This window comes from Orcinus orca, chromosome 14 (genome assembly GCF_937001465.1).
Source record: "Orcinus orca chromosome 14, mOrcOrc1.1, whole genome shotgun sequence".
In the NCBI taxonomy this organism is placed as follows: Eukaryota; Metazoa; Chordata; class Mammalia; order Artiodactyla; family Delphinidae; genus Orcinus; species Orcinus orca.
In genome coordinates, this window is record NC_064572.1 from 2820831 (window position 1) to 2840746 (window position 19916).

A 19916-nucleotide genomic window follows, 5' to 3' on the forward strand; every position below is an offset into this window, starting at 1 on the left:
AGGATCCCACCCCCATTGGGTTGTGGGTCTTCTGCTCTGAGGTCTCAGTGGCTGGGTTGCTCACAGTTTCATGATGTGGGCCCACTGGTGGGAGTTCACTCCGGCCTGCAACCTATAGCCTGGGTGCTCTGGGCCGCCTGCTGGGAGTTTCCAACTGCTGGTTTCCTCACCATTTTTATTGTATGGGCCCTCTGTTGTGAGGTTACTCCTGCCTGCCTCACTCCCAGCCACTTCGTGATGTGGTTCCTCTGGTTTGAGTCCACATGTGCTGGTGATGTGGTTCCTCTGGTTTGAGTCCATATGCGCTGGTTTCCTCAGTTTTCGATGGTGTGGCCCCACTGGTGTGAAGAAACTCCTGCCTGGTACCCGTCCCCTTGGCGTTGTGGGCCCTCTGGTGAGAATATCCCATAGCCTCGGTGCTCTGGGCTGCCTGCTCGGAGTTTCCAACTGCTGGATTCCTCACCATTTTTATTGTATGGGCCCTCTGTTGTGAGGCTACTCCTGCCTGCCTCACTCCCAGCCGCTTGGTGATGAGGTTCCTCTGGTTTGAGTCCACAGGTGTTGGTGATGTGGTTCCTCTGGTTTGAGTCCACATGTGCTGATTTCCTCACTTTTCGATGGTGTGGCCCTACTGGTGTGAAGAAACTCCTGCCTGGTTCCCGTCCCCTTGGTGTTGTGGGCCTTCTGGTGAGATTCTGTGGCTGGATGGGTTACTCACCCTTCTGTGAGGTGGGCCCTCTGCTGTGAGGTCACTCCTGCGTGGCTCATGTACATCGCCTGGGCGACGTGGGGCCTCTGGTGGCAGTTGGAGCCGGCTGGTAGCCTTCTCCCCTCGGTGATGAGAGCCCTCTGGCATCAGGCCCTAAATTCTGGACTCCCCACATTTTCTGAATTGCACCCAGTGGTGCGAGGACACTCCTGCCAGGTTCCCATCCCCATGGGGCTGTGGGACTTATACTCTGAGGTCCCAATGGCTGGGTTGCTCACATTTTCATGTTGTGGGCCCTCTGGTGTGAGTTCACTCAGGCCTGGATCCCATAGCCTCCGTGCTCTGGGTCGCCTGCTTGGAGGTTCCAACTGATGGATTCCTCACATTTTTTATTCTATGTACCCTCTGTTGTGAAGGTATTTCTGCCTGCCTCACTCCCAACCCCTTTTTGATGTGGGCCCTCTGGTAAGAGTCTGACCATGGCTGGGATCCTCGCCCTTCTGTGAGGTGGGCCCTCTTCTGTGAGGTCACTCCTGCCTAGCTGGCACACGTCTCCTTGGCGACATGGGCCCTCTGGTGGCAGTTGGAGCCTGCTGGGCACCTCTTCCCCTGGGTGATGAGGGCCCTCTGGGGTCAGGCCCTAACTGCTTGGTTCCCCAAGTTTTCTGATGGGCTCCCAATGTTGCGAGGATACTCCTGACAGGGTCCCACCCTCATTGGGATGTGGGTCTTCTGCTCAGAGGTCCCAACGGCTGGGTTGCTCACAGTTTCATGATGTGAGCCCACTGGTGTGAGTTCACTCCGGCCTGGATCCCATAGCCTTGCTGCTCTGGGCCATGTGCTGGGAGGTTCCAACTGCTGGATTCCTTATCTTTTTTATTCTATGGGCCCTCTCTTGTGAGGATACTCCTGCCTGCCTCACTCTCAGCCACTTGGTGATGTGGGTCCTCTGGTTTGAGGTCACATGTGCTGGGTTCCTCACCTTACGCTGGTGTGGCCCCCTGGAGTGGTGAAACTGCTGTCGGGTTCCGAACCTCGTGGTAATGTGGGCCCTCTGGTAAGAGTCTGATCCTGGCTGGGTTCCTCACCCTTCTGTGAGGTGGGCCCTCTTCTCTGAGGTCATTCCTGCCTAGCTGGCACATGTCTCCTTGGTGACGTGGGCCCTTTCCCGGCAGTTGGTGCCTGCTGGGAGCCTCCTCCCCTTGGTGATTAGCGCCCTCTGGCCTCAGGCAATAATTTCTGGGCTCCCCACACTTTCTGATGTGTGCCCAGTGGTGCGAGGACACTCCTGCCAAGTTCCGATCCCCATGGGGATGTGGGCCTTCTGCTCTGAGGTCCCATGTGTTGGGTTGCTCACAGTTTCATGATGTGGGCCCTCTGGTGTGAGTTCACTCTGGCCTTCATCCCATAGCCTCGGTGTTCTGGGCCGCCTGCTGGGAGTTTCCAACTGCTGGATTCCTCACCATTTTTATTGTATGGGCCCTCTGTTGTGAGGCTATTCCTGCCAGCCTCACTCCCAGCCGCTTGGTGATGTGGGTCCTCTGGTTTGAGGCCACATGTGCAGGGTTCCTCACCTTACGCTGGTGTTGCCCCACTGGAATAAGGACACTCCTGTCTGGTTCCGAACCTCATGGTAATGTGGTCTCTCTGCTGAGAGTCTGATCCTGGCTGGGTTCCTCAAGCTATTGTGAGTTGGGCCCTCTTCTATAGGGTCACTCCTGCCTAGCTGGCACACGTCTCCTTGGCGACGTGGGGCCTCTCCTGGAAGTTGGTGCCTGCTGGGAGCCTCTGCCCCTTGGTGATGAGCGCCCTCTGGCCTCAGGCAATAACTTTAGGGCTCCCCACACTTTGTGATGTGTGCCCAGTGGTGCGAGGACACTCCTGCCAGGTTCCCATCCCCATGGGGATGTGGGCCCTCTGCTCTGAGTTCCCATGTGCTGGGTTGCTCACAGTTTCATGATGTGGGCCCACTGGTGTGAGTTCACTCCGGCCTGGATCCCATAGCCTTGCTGCTCTGGACCATGTGCTGGGAGGTCCAACTGCTGGATTCCTTATCTTTTTTTATTCTATGGGCCCTCTCTTGTGAGGCTACTCCTGCCTGACTCACTCTCAGCCACTTGGTGATGTGGGGCCTCTGGTTGGAGGCCACATGTGCTGGGTACCTCTCCATACGCTGGTGTGGCCCCACTGGAGTGAGGACACTCCTGCCTGGTTCCGAACCTCGTGGTAATGTGGGTCCTATGGTGAGAGTCTAATCCTGGCTGGGTTCCTCACCCTTCTGTGAGTTGGGACCTCTTCTGTGAGGTCACTCCTGCCTAGCTGGCACACGTCTCCTTGTCGACGTGGGCCCTCTCCTGGCAGTTGGAGCCTGCTGGGCGCCTGCTCCCCTGGGTTATGAGGGCCCTCCTGGGTCAGGCGCTAACTGCTGGGTTCCCCAAGTTTTCTGATGGGCACCCAGTGTTGCGAGAATACTCCTGCCAAGGTCCCACGCCCATTGGAATGTGGGTCCTCTGCTCTGAAGTCCCAACAGCTGGGTTGCTCACAGTTTCATGACGTGGGCCCACTGGTGTGAGTTCACTCCAGCCTGGATCCCATAGCCTTGCTGTTCTGGGCCATGTGCTGGGAGTTTCCAACTGCTGGATTCCTTATCTTTTTTATTCTATGTGTTCTTTTTTGTGAGACTACTCCTGCCTGCCTCACTCTCAGCCACTTGGTGATGTGGGTCTTCTGGCTTGAGGCCACATGTGCTGGGTTCCTCACTTTACGCTGGTGTGGCCCCACTGGAGTGAGGACACTCCTGCCTGGTTCTGAACCTTGTGGTAATGTGGGCCCTCTGGTGAGAGTCTGATCCTGGCTGGGTTCCTCACTCTCTGTGAGGTGGGCCCTCTTCTGTGAGGTCACTCCTGCCTAGCTGGCACACGGCTCCTTGGTGACGTGGGCCCTCTCCTGGCAGTTGGTGCCTGCTGGGAGCCTCCTCCCCTTGGTGATTATCGCCCATTGGCCTCAGACAATAATTTCTGGGCTCCCCACACTTTCTGATGTGTGCCCAGTGGTGCGAGGACACTCCTGCCAGGTTCCGATCCCAATGGGGATTTGAGCCTTCTGCTCTGAGGTCCAATGTGCCTGGTTGCTCACAGTTTCATGATGTGGGCCCTCTGGTGTGAGTTCACTCCGGCCTGCATCCCATAGCCTCGGTGCACTCGGACGCATGCTGGAGTTGCCAACTGCTGGATTCCTCATCATTTTTATTGTATGGGCCCTCTGTTGTGAGGCTACTCCTGCCTGCCTCACTCCCAGCCACTTGGTGATGTAGTTCCTCTGGTTTGAGTCCACATGTGCTGGTTTCCTCACCTTTCGATGGTGTGGCCCCACTGGTGTATAGAAACTCCTGCCTGGTTCCCGTCCCCTTGGTGTTGTGGGCCCTCTGGTGAGTCTGTAGCTGGATGGGTTCCTCACCCTTCCGTGAGGTAGGCCCTCTGCTGTGAGGTCACTCCTGCCCGGCTCGCGTACGTCGCCTGGGAGACGTGGGCCCTCTGGTGGCAGTTGGACCCGGCTGGTAGCCTTCTCCCCTCGGTGATGAGAGCCATCTGGCGTCAGACCCTCAATTCTAGGCTCCCCACATTTTCTGATTTGTGCCCAGTGGTGTGAGGACACTCCTGCCAGGTTCCCATCCCCATGGGGCTGTGGGCCTTATGCTCTGCGGTTCCAACGGCTGGGTTGCTCACAGATTCATGTTGTGGGCCCGCTGGTGTGAGTTCACTCCAGCCTGCATCCCATAGCCTCGGTGCTCTGGGCCATCTGCTCGGAGTTTCCAACTGCTGGATTCCTCACCATTTTTATTGTATGGGACCTCTGTTGTGAGACTACTCCTGCCTGCCTCACTCCCAGCCACTTGGTGATGTGGTTCCTCTGTTTTGAGTCCACATGTGTTGGTGATGTGGTTCCTCTGGTTTGAGTCCACATGTGCTGGTCTCCTCAACTTTCGGTGGTGTGGACCTACTGCTGTGAAGAAACTCCTGCCTGGTTCCCATCCCCTTGGTGTTTTGGGCCCTCTGGTGAGAGAGTGTGGCTGGATGGGTTCCTCACCCTTCTGTGAGGTGGGCCCTCTGCTGTGAGGTCACTCCTGCCTAGCTGGCACACGTTTCCTTGGTGACGTGGGCCCTCTGGTGGCAGTTGGAGCCTGCTGGACGCCTCCTCCCCTGGGTGATGAGGGTCCTCTGGGGTGAGGCCCTAACTGCTGGGTTCCCCATGTTTTCTGATGGGAAACCAGTGTTGCGAAGATACTCCTGACAGGGTCCCACCCCCACTGGGATGTGGGTCTTCTGCTCTGAGATCCCAATGGCTGGGTTGCTCACAGTTTCATGATGTGGGCCCACTGGTGTGAGTTCACTCCGGCCTGGAACCCATAGCCTTGCTGCTCTGTGCCATGTGCTGGGAGGTTCCAACTGCTGAATTCCTTATCTTTTTTATTCTATGGGCCCTCTCGTGTGAGGCTACTCCTGCCTGCCTAACTCTCAGCCACTTGGTGATGTGGGTCCTCTGGTTGGAGGCCACATGTGCTGGGTTCCTCACCTTACGCTGATGTGGACCCACTGGAGTGAGGACACTCCTGCCTGGTTCCGTACCTCATGGTAATGTGGGCCCTCTGGTGAGAGTCTGATCCTGGCTGGCTTCCTCACCCGTCTGTCAGGTGGGCACTCTTCTGTGAGGTCACTCCTGACTAGCTGGTACACATCTCCTTGGCGACGTGGGCCCTCTCCTGGAAGTTGGTGCATGCTGGGAGCCTCCTGCCCTTGGTGATTAGCGCCCTCTGGCCTCAGGCAATAATTTCTGGGCGCCTCACACTTTCTAATGTGCACCTAGTGGTGCGAGGAAACTCCTGCCAGGTTCCCGTCCCCATGGGGCTGTGGGTCTTATGCCCTGTGGTCCCATGAGTTGTGTTGCTCACAGTTTCATGATGTGGGCCCTCTGGTGAGAGTCTGTGGCTGGATGGGTTCCTCACCCTTCTGTGAGGTGGGCCCTCTGCTGTGAGGTCACTACTCCCTGCTCGCGTACGTTGCCTGGGAGACGTGGGCCCTCTGGTGGCAGTTGGAGCCGGCTGGTAACCTTCTCCCCTCGGTGATGAGAGCCCTCTGGCGTCAGGCCCTAAATTCTGGGCTCCACACATTCTCTGATTTGCGCCCAGTGGTGTGAGGACACTCCTGCCAGGTTCCCATCCCCATGGGGCTATGGGCCTTATGCTCTGTGGTTCCAACGGCTGGGTTGCTCACATTTTCATGTTGTGGGCCCTCTGGTGTGAGTTCACTCACGCTTGCATCCCATAGCCTCCGTGCTCTCAGTCGCCTGCTTGGAGGTTCCAACTGATGGATTCCTCACATTTTTTATTCTATGGACCCTCTGTTGTGAAGCGACTTCTGCCTGCCTCACTCCCATCCCCTTGGTGATGTGGGCCCTCTGGTGAGTGTCTGACCGTGGCTGGGACCCTCACCCTTCTGTGAGGTGGGCCCTCTTTTGTGAGGTCACGCATGCCTAGCTGGCACACGTCTCCTTGGCGACGTGGGCCCTCTGGTGGCAGTTGGAGCCTGCTGGACGCCTCCTCCCCTGGGTGATGAGGGCCCTCTGCGGTCAGGCCCTAACTGCTGGGTTCCCCAATTTTCTGATGGGCACCTAGTGTTGCGAGGATACTGCTGCCAGGGTCCCACCCCCATTGGGATGTGGGTCTTCTGCTCTGAGTTCGCAGCAGCTGGGCTTGCTCATAGTTTCATGATGTGGGCCCACTGGTGTGAGTTCACGCCGGCCTGTATCCCATAGCCTTGCTGCTCTGGGCCATGTGTTGGGAGTTTCCAACTGCTGGATTCCTTATCGTTTTTATTCTATGGGCCCACTCTTGTGAGGCTATTCCTGCCTGCCTCACTCTCAGCCACTTGGTGATGTGTGTCCTCTGGTTGGAGGCCACATGTGCTGGGTTCCTCACCTTACGCTGGTGTGGCCCCACTGAAGTGAGGACACTCCTGCCTGGTTCCGCACTTCGTGGTAATGTGGGCGCTCTGGTTAGAGTCTGATCCTTGCTGGGTTCCTCACCCTTCTGTGAGGTGGGCCCTCTTCTGTGAGGTCACTCCTGCCTAGCTGGCACACGGCTCCTTGGCGACGTGGGCCCTCTCCTGGCAGTTGGTGCCTGCTGGGAGACTCCTCCCCTTGGTGATTAGCCCACATTGGTCTCAGACAATAATTTCTGGGCTCCCCAAACTTTCTGATGTGCGCCCAGTGGTGCGAGGACACTCCTGCCAGGTTCCGATCCCAATGGGGATGTGGCTCTTCTGCTCTGAGGTCCCATGTGCTGGGTTGCTCACAGTTTCATGATGTGGGCCCTCTGGTGTGAGTTCACTCCGGCCTGCATCCCATAGCCTCGGTGCTCTGGGCCGCCTGCTGGGAGTTTCCAGCTGCTGGATTCCTCACCATTTTTATTGTATGGGCCCTCTGTTGTGAGTCTACTCCTGGTTCCTCACTCCCAGCCACTTGGTGATGTGGTTCCTCTGATTTGAGTCCCCATGTGTTGGTGATGTGGTTCCTCTGATTTGAGTCCACATGTGCTGGTTTCCTCAACTTTCGAAGGTGTGGCCCAACTGGTGTGAAGAAACTCCTGCCTGGTTCCTGTCCCGTTGGTGTTGTGGGCCCTCCGGTGAGAGTCTGTGGCTTGATGGGTTCCTCACCCTTCTGTGAGGTGTGCCCTCTGATGAGAGGTCACTCCTGCCTGGCTCGCGTACATCGCCTGGCGACGTGGGCCCTCTGGTGGCAGTTGGAGCCGGCTGGTGGACTTCTCCCCTTGGTGATGAGAGCCCTCTGGCGTCAGGCCCTAAATTCTGGTCTCCCCACATTTTCTGATTTGCGCCCAGTGGTGCGAGGACACTCCTGCCAGGTTTCCATCCACATGGGGCTGTGGGCCTTATGCTCTGTGGTCCCAACGGCTCGGTTACTCACAGTTTCATGTTGTGGGCTCTCTAGTGAGAGTTCACTCCGGCCTGCATCCCATAGGCTCGGTGCTCTGGGCCGCCTGCTGGGAGTTTCCAACTGCTGGATTCCTCACCATTTTTATTGTATGGGCCCTCTCTTTTGAGGCTACTCCTGCCTGCCTCACTCCCAGCCGCTTTGTGATGTGCTTCCTCTGGTTTGAGTCCACATGTGCTTGTTTCCTCACCTTTCGATGGTGTGGCCCCACTGGTGTGAAGAAACTCCTGCCTGGTTCCCGTCCCCTTGGTGTTGTGGGCCCTCTGGTGAGTGTCTGTGGCTGAATTGGTTCCTCACCCATCTGTGAGGTGGGCCCTCCGCTGTGAGATCACTCCAGCCTTGCTCGCGTACGTCGCCTGGGCGATGTGGGCCCTCTGGTGGCAGTTGGAGCCGGCTGGTAGCCTTCTCCCCTTGGTGATGAGAGCCCTCTGGCGTCATGCCCTAAATTCTGGGCTCCCCACATTTTCTGATTTGCGTCCAGTGGTGCGAGGACACTCCTGCCAGGTTCCCATCCCCATGGGGCTGTGGGCCTTATGCTCTGAGGTCCCTACGGCTGGGTTGCTCACATTTTCATGTTGTGGGCCCTCTGCTGTGAGTTCACTCAGGCCTGGATCCCATAGCCTCCTTGCACTCTGTCACCTGCTTGGAGGTTCCAACTAATGGATTCCTCACATTTTTTATTCTATGGACCCTCTGTTGTGAAGCTACTTCTGCCTGCCTCACTCGCAACCCCTTGGTGATGTGGGCCCTCTGGTTAGAATATCCCATAGCCTCGGTGCTCTGGGCTGCCTGCTCGGAGTTGCCAACCGCTGGATTCCTCACCATTTTTATTGTATGGGCCCTCTACTGTGCGGCTACTCCTGCCTGCCTCACTCCCAGCCGCTTGGTGATGTGTCGGGAGCCACATAGGAAGTGCCTTTGAGTTACAGCACAGACGAGACCCGTAGTGTCAAGCAAAGTTGATGCTATCGGGTACAAATATGGAGAGGCAAAGTTCTCCTCTGCAAAGCTGATGCTGTCAGACATAAATATGGAAAAGCAAAGCTCTCGTTTGCAAAGCTTCCTGAACACAGGGTGTCCTGCAACGGCCCCTCTTGCCCTTTTGCCAAGAGGCGCTCTCTTCTCACAATCTCCTTGCCCAGGGCTGGTGCCTGGGCTTTCCTGCCCACACTGAGGTTGAGGCCTCCTGGTGGCTGGTGCCGTGCAATTGGTCTCTCTTGCCCAGTGCTGTAAGCTGGGCCCTCTCTGGAGGAGAAACCTGGGTTCCCGAAGACATGTGATCAGAGCCGGGGCCCCGCCAGTTGGCGAGGGAATCCCAGGGCAGGTGCTGGGCGTGGAGGCCACGGGGGCATAGGCTACCAAGGTGACAGAGAACTGACCTTCTCTGGGGGCACTGCACCTCGCTCACTTGCACACCTCACATCTCCCTGCTTGGCCCCGGAGGATGGCTGGTTAGCCAGAGACGGGTAAGATTCCTCAGGGAAGGAACAACCTAAGACAGGCACAGTCGCAGAGGGGCCATCAGGAGAGAACTTGGGGGCCAACAGAGGTGGGGCATAGACCCTCACCCCCCAACTTTGCAGGAGCCTGAACCCTGTCCCCATGGCTGCTTCGCTTCCCACGCCCAGCTCAGATGGGAACCCAGGTAGCAGACAAGAGACCTGGCCAATGGCAACTGCCCTCCCGCCGCAGCAGGGCTTTGTTTCCCATTTCCTCCGTGGACCACAGCTTTCCTCTGTGTGGTAGCAGGGCTTTGCTCTGTGTGGTTCCCCTTGTCTTCCCCTGCCTTTGCCTAAAGTGATTTTGTAGGATTGCTATTGGGGTTGGGAAAAATGTGTAGTTTTAATGTAGGAGTTTAAGTAAGATTTTAATTTAGGGTAAAAATCAAGAGAAGGATTATAGCTACTTTGGCTTTTTTAATGATTATATTTGAAAGTTTTATTCCCAGGCCAGGGCACTGGACTTGGGAAAATACAATGGTGGGAACATTTCTGCAGCAGCTTTTTACTCTGAAAGAAAAATTGAAAGAGTTATGGCCTCCCAGTGGAGTTATAAACATGTTGGGAAATACCTGGGTATGGTGGCGAGTTTTTATGCAGCAGTGAGTTTAATCAATGAATTTATGGTACAATGCCCGCTCCCATGGTTTTTTAGAAGTATAAAAAAATAATGTGTATTGTTTTGATTATTATGGTGGGGTTAGGAAATTTGTAGATGAAATGTTGTATGATTATTTTTAATCACTAACAAAATAATATGTTTAAGTTTGTGGCTTGATCAAGCAGAATGTGCAGGTACAAGAACACCTTAATCTTCTGAGAAGAATGAGGAAACCGCAGACAGAGTTCCTGACGTAGATGTGACCAAGATGTGCCTAACCACAGGGGACGAAGGAGACTGGAAACAATAAGAAGATTAATTAACCTGTTTAACCTGCTGATGTAAATTACTTTTGTTTTTATGATGTATGTAGGGGATTTTTTGGCGTGGGAATGAAGTTTTTAAGATTAAAAGTGAGATTGCCTCACAGTATAAAAGCTTCGGAATTATGAAAATAAATTTGGCAGATCCTTGCATCCTCTGAGGTGTCTTGTGTTCTGTCCACGCCGACTCCGTCTCCCCTTTCGGTGAAACCTGTTCAGCTGGGGCTGGTCCCCGGCAAGTGGCGCCCGAACAGGGACCTGAAGGGGTAAGTATTATTTTTTTCAGACGGATAGGAGTCTCACCGTAGGGTGCTGCAGACCCCCAGTTAGGAATACTGGTTAGGAAGGTGAGTAAGGCGGTGTCAAGATGGGACACGCTGAGTCCAAAGAGAGGCTCTTATTTATTGATATAGTTAAACATATGATAAATGGAAGAGGAATTAAGGTAACTAGTAAGCAACTAACTCAGTTTTTTCAGTTTGTACAGGAACAATGCCCATGGTTTCCAGAACAGGGAACAGTTAATATAGAAACCTGGCAAAAGGTGGGACAAACTTTGCAAATATATTACAGTCATTTTGGACCTGAGAAGGTTCCAGTAGATACTTTTACTTTATGGAACCTTATTAGAGAGAGCATTGCTCCTTTGCCTGAAGGTCAAAAGAATCCATATAAAAATCCTGTAGAAGTAATGGATGAATGTACTCCGTTACTTTCTCCAAAAACATCAAAAGAACCTGAGGTTATGGCTGCAGCTTTAAAAGATTGTAACCTCAAGGATGATGATTCAGAGGAGGAAATTGACTCACCTATTGATAATAAGTCTAATTTGTTAAAGAATCCTCCTTTTGATGATGAATTGCCTCCTGCAGATCAGGATGATTTAGATGCTGCTGCATATGATTATGAAAGAAGGAAATATGAACCCTATGGTGCTTTTTCAAAGCAAGAAATTAAGAAAAATAGGCTTAATTTACAGGATAAGCGCCCTTTGGGTCGTTTACCGACCGCCCCACCGGCACCTTTAAGTTCTTCATTTCTCCCTTTAAAGAGATTAAGACATTCAACTTTAAATGTTAAGGGCCTACCACCTCCACCGCCTTTAAAGGCTAGGGGCCCACCACCTTCGCCACCTTTTAATAAAAGCCAAGGCAAATATAAAAAGCATAGAAGAATAAAAGGTGACGATGATGATTATGCTTTAGCCGCCTGCTTTCCAGTCATTTATGAGGATGGTTTTGATGATGATGATGTATATTGGGATCCTTTGCCTCTAAAACTTTTAAAAGAACTTAAAAAGGCCTGTGTAGATTATGGACCGTTGGCGCCTTATACTATGACTCTTATAGATGCCTTGGCAAATAGATGGATGACTCCATATGACTGGATTCAGGTTGCAAAGGCCTGTTTATCTGGAGGACAATATTTGCTTTGGAAAACAGAATATGAAAAATGGGTGGCTAAGCAACATGCTTTAAATAAGAAATGGGATAAATTTGATATTACTAAAGATATGTTGTTGGGCCAGGGAGAATATGATACAACCCAACAGCAGATGCATATGGGAAAGGAGGCCTTATGGCAAGTAACTACGTGTGCAGTGAATGCCTGGAAGTCTTTGCCTTTGACTCCAGGAAAAGCCTCCACTTTGACAGATTTAAGACAAAAGCCTGAGGAGCCATATGAGGATTTTGTTTCTCGCTTGCTAACCGAGATAAAAAGAGTGATAACCGATGAGGATGCAGCTAACATGTTGGCAAAACAACTAGCCTTTGAAAATGCCAATCCTGTTTGCCAGAACCTGATTCGCCCTATTAGAAAAACTGGAAGTATTTCAGATTTCATTAAACAATGTTCTGACGTTGGTCCCTCCTATATGCAAGGGATTGCTTTGGCAGCTGCCCTAAAGGGAGAAACACTTCCTCAATGTATGATGAATATGGTTCAAAAAACAAAAAACCCTAAGGGACCAAAAGGAAATAATTGTTTTGCTTGTGGAGGCGCAAATCATTTTAGTAGGGAATGTCCTAATAAAAATATACCTCCAGTAAGTCCTGTTACAATGATATCTTCTGGTAATGTTGGGGTTCCAAAGACTCCTTGCCAAAGATGTGGGAAAGGAAATCATTGGACTAAATTGTGTAGAAGTAAATATCACAAGGACGGACACATTCTTCCCCCTAATAAGGTTTCTGCAATACCTCAGGCTGGCGCGCAGATGCCAATATTTCCTGCACCTGTTTTTCCAGATGCATCTGCTGGAACTAATTCGGGAAACTTACTTCGGGCCCGACCCCGGGCCCAACAAACAATAGGGGCAATTCACCAGACGCTCAATCCCTTTCTTCCCTCAGGGGAATCGATGAATTGTTCAGGGCCACCCCAGGCAGCGCAGGATTAGACTTCTGTGCCACCTCCGCAACAATATTAACTCCTGACTCTCCAGTTGTAAAAATACCAACTGGGATTAAAGGTCCATTGCCCCCAGGAATAATGGGCTTAATTATTGGTCGGAGTTCAACTTCTTTATCTGGCCTAATAGTGTTGCCTGGAGTTATTGATTCTGATTATACAGGAGAAATTCACATAATGGTGGCTCCCTCTAATAAAACACAACAAATTTATGTAGGACAAAGAATAGCACAGTTGTTATTGTTACCATATTATAAAACAGGAAAGAATGTTGTTCAGGAAGCAAGAAATGAGAAAGCATTTGGCTCCAGTGATATGGTATTTTGGATTCAAGAAATTACCAGAAATAGGCCTTTAAAAACTTTAAAAATTAATGGAAAGAATATTCAGGGATTGTTAGATACTGGTGCAGATTCTTCCTGCATAGCAGGAAAAGATTGGCCTAACAGCTGGCCTACCCGGCATGCTGACAATATGTTAGTAGGTTTAGGAACTGTTCCAGCAGTAGCTAAGAGTTCCCAGATTTTAAATTGGGAGAATACTGCTAATAAACAAGCAGGCTCCTTTTGTCCTTATGTAATACCTGGCCTGCCAATGTCCATTTGGGGAAGAGACATACTTATGCAGATGGGAATGCTCTTGTATAGTCCAGATGAGTGGGTCTCCTCACAAATGTTAAAAATGGGATATGACCCAGATAAAGGTCTAGGAAAAAATCACGAGGGAAGATTATATCCTGTGATTGCTGAGCCCAAAAATGATAAACATGGAGTGAGCTATCCAAATTTATAACGGGGGCCATTGTTTTAAAAGCAGCTGACCCTATAGTGTGGCTTTCAGAGGAACCTGTGTGGGTGGAACAATGGCCCCTAACTTCTGAGAAATTAACAGCTGCAGAAGAATTAGTGGAACAGCAATTATTGGCAGGACATATTGAACCCTCTAATAGTCCTTGGAATACTCCTATATTTGTTATAAAGAAAAAATCAGGAAAATGGAGACTATTACAAGATCTTAGAGCAATAAATAAAACCATAGAAACAATGGGGGCTTTACAGCCTGGACTTCCCTCTCCAGTAGCCATCCCTGAAAATTATGCTATTATAGTTATAGATTTGCAAGATTGCTTTTTCACGATCCCCTTACATAAGGAGGACAGAAAAAGATTTGCATTTAGTGTACCCTCTCCTAATTTTATTAGACCATATCAGAGGTATCAATGGAAAGTTTTACCGCAGGGTATGAAAAATAGCCCTACCTTATGTCAGAAATATGTAGACCAGGCCATATGTAATATAAGACAGAAATATAAAGAAATATATTTAATACATTATATGGATGATATATTATTGGCCCATAAGGATAAGGCCTACTTACATCAGGCATTACAGGATATGATGGAAGCTTTACAGGAGTATGGATTAAAAGTTGCTCCAAAGAAAATTCAAACTGAGCCTCCTTATAATTATTTGGGCAGATTAATACAGGAATTTTCCATTCAGCATATACCTTTTCAGTTAAGAACTGATCATTTGGTTACTTTAAATGATTTTCAAAAGTTTTTAGGAGATATAAATTGGATAAGGCCTTTGTTAAAAATTACTACTATGGAATTAAAACCTTTGTTTTTGATATTACAAGGAGATTCTAACCCCTTATCCCCTAGAGAGTTAACTGCAGAAGGAAAACTAGCCATAGAAAAAATAGAAAAAGCTTTAAAAAATGTTTTTATTAAAAGATTAGATTATACCAAATCTTGGGATTTAATTATTTTAAGGACTCCAGTTATTCCTACAGGATTATTATGGCAAAATGGACCATTAGAATGGATACATTTGGCTGCTAGTCCAAAAAAGATTGTTGCCTCATACCCTTTTATGGTTAATTTGTTAATTATTAAAGGTAGAAAGAGAAGTAGAGAGTTATTTGGAAAAGATATGGATAATATAATTATACCTTATAATAAAGATCAATTAGAGGCCTTGCTGTTGTTAGAAGATTCATTAGGAATAGCCCTGGCCTCATTTAGAGGTCAAATTTTATTTCATTTGCCTAAAAGTGTATTGCTACAGTTTTTTAAGGAACATATGGTGGTTTTTCCTACATATTATAAGATGAAACCTTTGGAAGAGGCCATATTAGTATTTACTGATGGATCCTCCTTAGGGAGGGCAGCCTATATTATTAATAATGAAAAGAAGGTATTAAATACAGAAAATTGCTCAACACAGCAATCAGAAATTATAGCAGTTATAGAAGTAATGAAATTAACCAGGGATAAAAAAATTAATTTATATACTGATTCCTTATATATAGTTAAATTATTTCCAACAATAGAAACAGCAGCCTTTCCTGAGAATAAGAGTACAATAATTAAGTTACTTAAGAGATTACAAAAAAGTATATGGGAAAGAACACAGCCTTATTATATAGGCCATATTAGAGCTCACTCTGGATTGCCAGGGCCTTTAGCAGAAGGCAATGCCTCTGCTGATGCCCTGACTAAAATTTTTATAGTAGATGAAAATAAAGTACAAGAAGCAATAAAATCTCATCAGCTACATCATCAAAATGCTAATGCCTTAAGATATCAGTTTGGCCTAACCAGAGAAGCGGCAAGGGAAATAGTAAAAAATTGCTCTGTGTGTCCTACACAAACTAATGTACCTCAGCAAGGAGTAAATCCTCGAGGTTTGCGAGCTAATGATCTATGGCAAATGGATGTGACTCATGTGCCTAGTTTTGGAAAGCTGTCCTATGTACATGTTTGTGTGGACACCTTCTCACATGTAATTGTAGCCTCAGCTAGGACTGGAGAGGCCTTTAAGGATGTGTGCCAACACTTGATGTTTTGCTTTAGTTATTTGGGAATTCCCCGAAAGTTAAAAACTGATAATGGCCCTGCTTATGTTTCTAAGTCTTTTCAGCAATTATGCCAACAGTTTGGCATAGCCCATAGTACAGGAATTCCTTATAATCCACAAGGACAAGCTATAATTGAAAGAACCAATCAGGTATTAAAAAATATGATTTATAAATTGCAAAATGGAGATTTAAAATATTTTTCTCCTCATCATTTACTTAACCATTCCATGTTTGTATTAAATTATTTAAATATGAATGATAAAAAGAAAACTCCTATGATGAGACATTGGGAGATAAATGAAGAAAATGTGAAACCAAGGGTATTATGGAAGGATGTTTTAACAGGAAAATGGAATGGGCCAGATACATTATTAACTAGTGGTAGAGGATATGCTTGTATTTTTCCCCAGAATTTTGATTCACCAATTTGGATTCCTGATCGATTAATTAGACACCCTGAGGTGGGGAATTTATTAAAGCGTCTTTCAGAAAAGAAAATCTACTGCCGAGATGGCGGAACCGCAGTCACAGAAAGTGGGTCCTCCGATGACACAGCTGTCGCTTGAATCATCTTGCGATAAGGAGGTACAAACTTCTCCAAAAATTTTGGAGAAGAAGTTTCGTTCACGAAAAAGAAAGTATACTGCCTCCACCGTTGAAGCGGCTCCAATTACATGGGGAGCAATTAAAAAGCTTTGTCTGAATGCTGAAAATGCTATGAATGCTCAAGGAGTGCCTTTGATGACTGCTAATTTTTTTGTGGCTATGCTTAGCTTGCTTTCGGTTCAGGTAAGTGCCAACGGTACGTACTGGGCTTATTTTCCAGATCCTCCTATTTTACATACATGTACTTGGAAAGATTCTAATATTCCAGTAACTTCCTCATTTCCTGAATTAACCGATGGTAGTCGAAGAGCACAGGGCTATAAACAATTTGTAGTTAATTTTAATTATTCATTTACAGGTCAGACTGATTTTCCTCCAATATGCTTTTTTCTTGATTCAGGGTTAATAGGAAATAATCAAATAAAAAATGGGTGTTTGTCACTAGTTGATGCAGGATTTTTGACAGATTCCCCTAAAAGGCCCCCTAAAGAGCCAGTAGGAAGAGATAAAACCACAAGATATTTATGGTCATTGTTAGGGAAAGTTGTAAGACAAAATCAAGTTTTTGTTAATAAAGCTTTGCCTAAAGTTGTTCATCCTTTTAAATATGATGATTGTGATGAGGCTGTAGGGGAAGCTACAAATGAATGGATTTGGATAAATATTAAAACTGGATATCCTTCATGGATATATTGTATGTATAATAAAGAGAATAAAATATCCATTCCTGGAACTAAATATTATATTTCAGATTGGAGTAGTAATTTTCCTGAAGGAGATTATAGAACATATTTAAAGTTAGGCTTGCTATACCCATGGAATGATACCTATATTCCCCGTCCATTAAAGATAAATAGATGGAATAATCATGGATGGGTGGCTCCTATTTATACTTTTGTTTATGAAAATAAAACCTATTATCAATCTCAGTTATGGAGATTGCCCTTAACCACTCGTAAAATAACGCTAATTAGAGCTACTACCCATGTGGAAGAGTATTATATTCAAGCCTGTGTGTTATCTCCATATTCCTTATTGCTTTCTAATGATAGTGAAAAGTTGCAAATTATGCAGTATAATATGAGGTTTTATATTACTTGTCAGCAATGTATATTAACCACTTGCATTGTTCCTGAAATGAATGTATCAACCATAATGGTGTTAAAAAGACCAGCTTATATTGTGCTGCCAGTAGCGCTTAATAAATCTTGGTATACAGATATAGGGGCGGAAATTATAAGACAGGTTGGAGAGCTCATACGGCCAAAAAGATTTGTGGCTACTTTGATTTTGGGAATTTCCGCCTTAATAGGAATATTAAGCTCTTTTACTGTCGCAACATATGCTTTAGTGAAGGAAGTGCAAACAGCACAATATGCTAATGATTTATCAAAAAATATATCCTTGGCTTTAGCAACCCAGGAAGCAATAGATAGAAAGTTAGAAACTAAAGTTGATGCCCTTGAAGAAGCAGTTTTACACATTGGTCAAGAACTTGCTGCTTTAAAAATTCGCTTATCTTTAACATGCCATAAAAAATATTCTTGGATATGTGTTACTCCTTTAAAAGTAAATTATTCTGAATATTCTTGGGAACAAATTCAAATGCATATTTTAAATGTATGGAATTCTAGTGATGTGGGAATTGATTTGGAACAGTTACATAAGCAAATTCATGATATTGCGGCCTCTCAATATGATATGAATCCCTCTAAAGCTGCTGCAGAATTTTTACAAAATTTACAAAGTTATTTTAAAAATAATTCCTTTATGCATATTTTAATAAATTATGGGGCTGCCGGAGTGGTTATAATTTTGCTTCTTATTTCTTTTCCAGTCATTATCCGATTAATTCAAACTGCCCTTCAAAGTGTATACAGAACCAAAGTGGAATTACATACTGCCTTTTTAAAAAATAAAAAAGGGGGAGATGTCGGGAGCCACATAGGAAGTGCCTTTGAGTTACAGCACAGACGAGACCCGTAGTGTCAAGCAAAGTTGATGCTATCGGGTACAAATATGGAGAGGCAAAGTTCTCCTCTGCAAAGCTGATGCTGTCAGACATAAATATGGAAAAGCAAAGCTCTCGTTTGCAAAGCTTCCTGAACACAGGGTGTCCTGCAACGGCCCCTCTTGCCCTTTTGCCAAGAGGCGCTCTCTTCTCACAATCTCCTTGCCCAGGGCTGGTGCCTGGGCTTTCCTGCCCACACTGAGGTTGAGGCCTCCTGGTGGCTGGTGCCGTGCAATTGGTCTCTCTTGCCCAGTGCTGTAAGCTGGGCCCTCTCTGGAGGAGAAACCTGGGTTCCCGAAGACATGTGATCAGAGCCGGGGCCCCGCCAGTTGGCGAGGGAATCCCAGGGCAGGTGCTGGGCGTGGAGGCCACGGGGGCATAGGCTACCAAGGTGACAGAGAACTGACCTTCTCTGGGGGCACTGCACCTCGCTCACTCGCACACCTCACATCTCCCTGCTTGGCCCCGGAGGATGGCTGGTTAGCCAGAGACGGGTAAGATTCCTCAGGGAAGGAACAACCTAAGACAGGCACAGTCGCAGAGGGGCCATCAGGAGAAAACTTGGGGGCCAACAGAGGTGGGGCATAGACCCTCACCCCCCAACTTTGCAGCAGCCTGAACCCTGTCCCCATGGCTGCTTCGCTTCCCACGCCCAGCTCAGATGGGAACCCAGGTAGCAGACAAGAGACCTGGCCAATGGCAACTGCCCTCCCGCCGCAGCAGGGCTTTGTTTCCCATTTCCTCCGTGGACCACAGCTTTCCTCTGTGTGGTAGCAAGGCTTTGCTCTGTGTGGTTCCCCTTGTCTTCCCCTGCCTTTGCCTAAAGTGATTTTGTAGGATTGCTATTGGGGTTGGGAAAAATGTGTAGTTTTAATGTAGGAGTTTAAGTAAGATTTTAATTTAGGGTAAAAATCAAGAGAAGGATTATAGCTACTTTGGCTTTTTTAATGATTATATTTGAAAGTTTTATTCCCAGGCCAGGGCACTGGACTTGGGAAAATACAATGGTGGGAACATTTCTGCAGCAGCTTTTTACTCTGAAAGAAAAATTGAAAGAGTTATGGCCTCCCAGTGGAGTTATAAACATGTTGGGAAATACCTGGGTATGGTGGCGAGTTTTTATGCAGCAATGAGTTTAATCAATGAATTTATGGTACAATGCCCGCTCCCATGGTTTTTTAGAAGTATAAAAAAATAATGTGTATTGTTTTGATTATTATGGTGGGGTTAGGAAATTTGTAGATGAAATGTTGTATGATTATTTTTAATCACTAACAAAATAATATGTTTAAGTTTGTGGCTTGATCAAGCAGAATGTGCAGGTACAAGAACACCTTAATCTTCTGAGAAGAATGAGGAAACCGCAGACAGAGTTCCTGACGTAGATGTGACCAAGATGTGCCTAACCACAGGGGACGAAGGAGACTGGAAACAATAAGAAGATTAATTAACCTGTTTAACCTGCTGATGTAAATTACTTTTGTTTTTATGATGTATGTAGGGGATTTTTTGGCATGGGAATGAAGTTTTTAAGATTAAAAGTGAGATTGCCTCACAGTATAAAAGCATCGGAATTATAAAAATAAATTTGGCAGATCCTTGCATCCTCTGAGGTGTCTTGTGTTCTGTCCACGCCGACTCCGTCTCCCCTTTCGGTGAAACCTGTTCAGCTGGGGCTGGTCCCCGACAGTGATGTGGTTCCTCTGGTTTGAGTCCACATGTGTTGGTGATGTGGTTCCTCTGGTTTGAGTCCTCATGTGCTGGTTTCCTCACCTTTCGATGGTGTGGCCCCACTGGTGTGAAGAAACTCCTGCCTGGTTCCCGTCCCCTTGGTGTTGTGGGCCCTCTGGTGAGAGTCTGTGGCTGGATGGGTTCCTCACCCTTG

The 19916-nt window shown here is 47.8% G+C and overlaps 1 protein-coding gene across 1 annotated transcript; it reads left to right on the forward strand.

Moving 5' to 3' along the window:
• The first annotated feature begins 16444 nt into the window (after positions 1–16444).
• LOC125961021 (endogenous retrovirus group K member 6 Env polyprotein-like) lies at positions 16445–18124 on the forward strand. Its single transcript, XM_049697087.1, has 2 exons — positions 16445–18031; positions 18082–18124. Exon 1 carries the CDS (start codon positions 16717–16719, stop codon positions 18004–18006), a length of 1290 nt encoding a protein of 429 aa, XP_049553044.1. The 5' UTR covers positions 16445–16716; the 3' UTR covers positions 18007–18031; positions 18082–18124.
• Positions 18125–19916: the final 1792 nt, after the last annotated feature.